This window comes from Pteropus vampyrus, unplaced genomic scaffold (assembly GCF_000151845.1).
Source record: "Pteropus vampyrus isolate Shadow unplaced genomic scaffold, Pvam_2.0 Scaffold275, whole genome shotgun sequence".
NCBI lineage: Eukaryota > Metazoa > Chordata > Mammalia > Chiroptera > Pteropodidae > Pteropus > Pteropus vampyrus.
In genome coordinates this window covers 577,343-580,573 of record NW_011889056.1, presented here as the reverse complement: position 1 = coordinate 580,573, position 3,231 = coordinate 577,343, and the positions used below count along the sequence as shown (strand labels likewise).

At 54.7% G+C, this 3,231-nt stretch overlaps 1 protein-coding gene across 1 annotated transcript in view; it reads right to left on the bottom strand.

Moving 5' to 3' along the window:
- The window catches only part of AVPR2 (arginine vasopressin receptor 2), a 14,572-nt gene that overhangs the window by 5,251 nt on the left and 6,090 nt on the right, over nucleotides 1–3,231 (bottom strand). Inside the window, exons 2-3 of the mRNA XM_011375589.1 lie at nucleotides 821–907; nucleotides 474–602 (exon numbers count right to left, since the gene is read on the bottom strand). Coding sequence (XP_011373891.1) covers nucleotides 474–602; nucleotides 821–907 — 216 coding nt within the window. The remainder of the gene's footprint in view (nucleotides 1–473; nucleotides 603–820; nucleotides 908–3,231) is intronic.

Here is a 3,231-nt window from a genome sequence, read left to right as displayed (position 1 = left end):
CCTCAGCTTCCCCCTCTGTAAAGTGGGAATCCAACGACTGAAGGATGGCCCATGGTGACAGGACGGATGAAGACCTGGAATCAGCAGCCGATGAGCCTCCGTAAGTGTCTGTTTTCAGTACATGCAAGGCAGCACTAGAAGCCAGGGAGGGAAGCTCCTGGGACTGGTCGGGAAGCGGAGCCAGCTTTGAGGGGCGAAGGGCCAATCGTCTCCTTACGGGGTTTCTCTGCTTGGACCGGAGCGAGGCCCTGCAGGGCTGGATCCCAGCAGAGAGCTGGTGCAGGGCAGGGCCCCTGAGCCATGAGGCCAGGCCTGAGGCCATCTCTGTCCTGCACACTCCTTGTTTCCTGTTGTTGAGCTCAGGGAAAAGTCTTGGGGAAGGCACCCCACCCCCGTGGTTTTTTCTGGGCTCCAAGAAGCAAGGGGAGGGGTTTGTGTCCACACCAAGTCCAGGATGTAAAGGGAAGCTGCACGCAGTACTCCCTCTGGCCAGCCAGCAGTGCCGAGGACTTCTGAGGAGCTACGAAGAGCGCGTGCCAGAGAGTCTGGTTCTCCAGCCGGTACACATGCAGGTGCTGCAGGCGCCCAGCTGAGTCCACTGCCTGCAGCAAGAAGCTGGTCAGAGGCGAGAGGCCCCAGGCAGGCCCCTGCGCCAGCCAGCCCACAGGAGACAAGAAAGATGGGACTTGGCAGCAGTTCATGGGAAGAAAGGCTGACCAGATTATTCACTGTCGGGACCATGTGGCTCAGCGGAGATGGCATTGGGCCACCCAGAAGCCCCTGTCCTCTGAGCAACGTGAACTGAAAGCAGGGCACCTACCTGGAGGGAGGCGCCCTGCCCCCACTCCTCGGGGTAGGCAGAGAGCTGGGCCTGCCTCCTGGAGACAGGCAGTCGGCAGGCCGGGCCCTGGAGAGGGGAGAGAAGGCGGGGTCTCTGAGAAGTGTTTGAGGAGGTGGCCTAACAGGCCCAGGCCCACCCCAGGGAGCTCTTTCTGGAAAGCTGGAGAAGGAGGGCCTGGCCATGTGGCTGGTCAGTTACCCTCAGCGGGCCTCAGGCCTGGGGCAGGACTGAGCAGACACCTTCCCCATCCCCCCAGTACCCCCAATGCAGCCCCCTCTGCCCTGCCTTCCACCAGCTCCCTCTAAGGGTGCGTTCGTAGAAACAGTTCTATGTGTGCTCAAGGTGTGGGCCCCGTATCTTCACTAGCCCAACGTCTGAGCGGAAGAGGACGGAAGGCCCCAGGGGGCCCCAGGAGGCGAGGGGCAGGGAGTGGGCACTGACTATCACATCTGGCAGGACCCCGGATCTGCCTGTCCTGCTTTCTCACTGACTCTGTCATCAGAACCCTTTGCTCAACAAACAGCAAGTCCTGCAGGCCCCGCGCTGTGCGCGTGGAAGCGAAAGGATTGGGGCCTGGCCAGGAGGAGCGCAGGGTCCCGCTCCCAGAGGAGTGGGGGCAGGGAGGCCGGAAGAAGCTCCCAGGAGAGAAATGGCGGACACGATTCATGCCAATAGGCAGTAGCGGTGGAAAGGAAAGGCATTTCTTGGGCCCTGGATAGACCCTTGGAAGACAGTCACAGAGATGAAAGAGAAAGAGAAGCCAGCCAAGGACATGGAGAAGGAGTGATGAAAAATCTGGGGGAAAAACCAGGAGAGCGTGGGCTCACAAGGCTGGGAGGAGAGACAGGTTCCCTAAGCGAAGGAAGGACACAAGCAAAGCTGTTGAGAGGCCGTGCCCAGGGAAGGAGAGAGGCGCCCCAGCTGCCTCCCTCCTGACTGGGTGCGCATCACAGATGGCAGATCCTGCGTGGCAATGGGAAGGATGAATGAGCTCACCGCAACTGAAATGCCACATAAGGAGCAGAATGAGTTGAACCTGATGTTATTCAAATGCCTGGGAGAGGCTCAGATGGATGGGGTAAAAGAGCGTGGGGTCAAAGGACGAGATCAAAGGGGGCAAAAAGCATGCGCACGCCTGTGTGTGTGCGCGCGTGCAAGTGTGTATTGGGACACGCGTGGGCCGATGATGACAGGAAAACAGGTGTCCACTCATCCGAGGTCCAAATTAAAGTGAATAGTAATTCTGGAGTTAGACAAAGCCTGTTTGCAATTTGTGGGAGCGGGGACAGTGGTACCTGGTGGATTAGAAGCCCCGTAGGCTGGGAGGGGCAGGGTCCCCAGGAGGCTCTGGGGGCACCCCTCTTCTGGGCCAAGGAGCTGGGGGGTAGAAGGCAGGTAAGCAGTTGAGGTCTGTGCCCCCAGATGGCCACAAGCGAAGTCAGCTCAGCAGGAGGCGCCTCTTCTTTGGTCGGAATTATACAGGCATGTGGCTTAAAGGGGCAGATCATCCGAGGCTGAGGCTCGTAATGAAAAGCAGCAGCCGCTCCTCCCCATTCTGCCTTCCCAGAGGCAACCGGTTTCAGCTCTCCGGGTAATTACCTCTGTCTGGCTCTATAACGAACCTCCAGCTTTCTTTAACCGTCGCCACTATTCCGACTGCCATGGCACAGGCAGTGATTGCTTTCCTTGTCTTGAATGACTTTTAAAAATCAGCTTTATTGATATGATTAGCATACAATAAAATTCACAAATTGTCGGATGTCATTTGACACATGGATACAGTCTTGTGACCGCCACTGTAATCGCGATATAGAACATTCGCATCACTCCAGAAAGTTCCCTCGTGGCCCTTTGCGATCTTCCTCCACCTGGAGCCTGGCAACCATCATCTTTCTATCACTTTAGATTTGTCTTTTCTAGAATTTTATAAAAGTAGGATGACAGAGTGTGCAGCATTTTGCGTCTGGTTTCTTTTCACCCAGCAGAATGCCTTTGAGTTCCTCTCTATTGTGTGTGTCAGGAGTTTGTTCCTTTTCATGCCAAGTGGTGTTCTATTGTGTGCATGGACCACAGATCATTTACCTGAGGACCAGTTGATGGACAGACATGTGGATTGTTTCTAGTTTAGGACTGTTATGAAGAAGGTTACTCTGAATACTTGAGTACAAGCCTTTCTGCGTACGTGTTTTCATTTCTCTAGATAAATCCTTAGAAGTAGAACTACTGGGTCATATAAGTGTATGTTTCAGTTGATAAGATCCTGGCAAATTGTTTTCCACACTCGTCACATGACATGATAGTTCCTTATGACTGATGATGGTGAGAATCTTTACATATACTTATTTGCCATTTGTCAATATTCGTTAGTGACGTATCTAGGCAAATCTTTG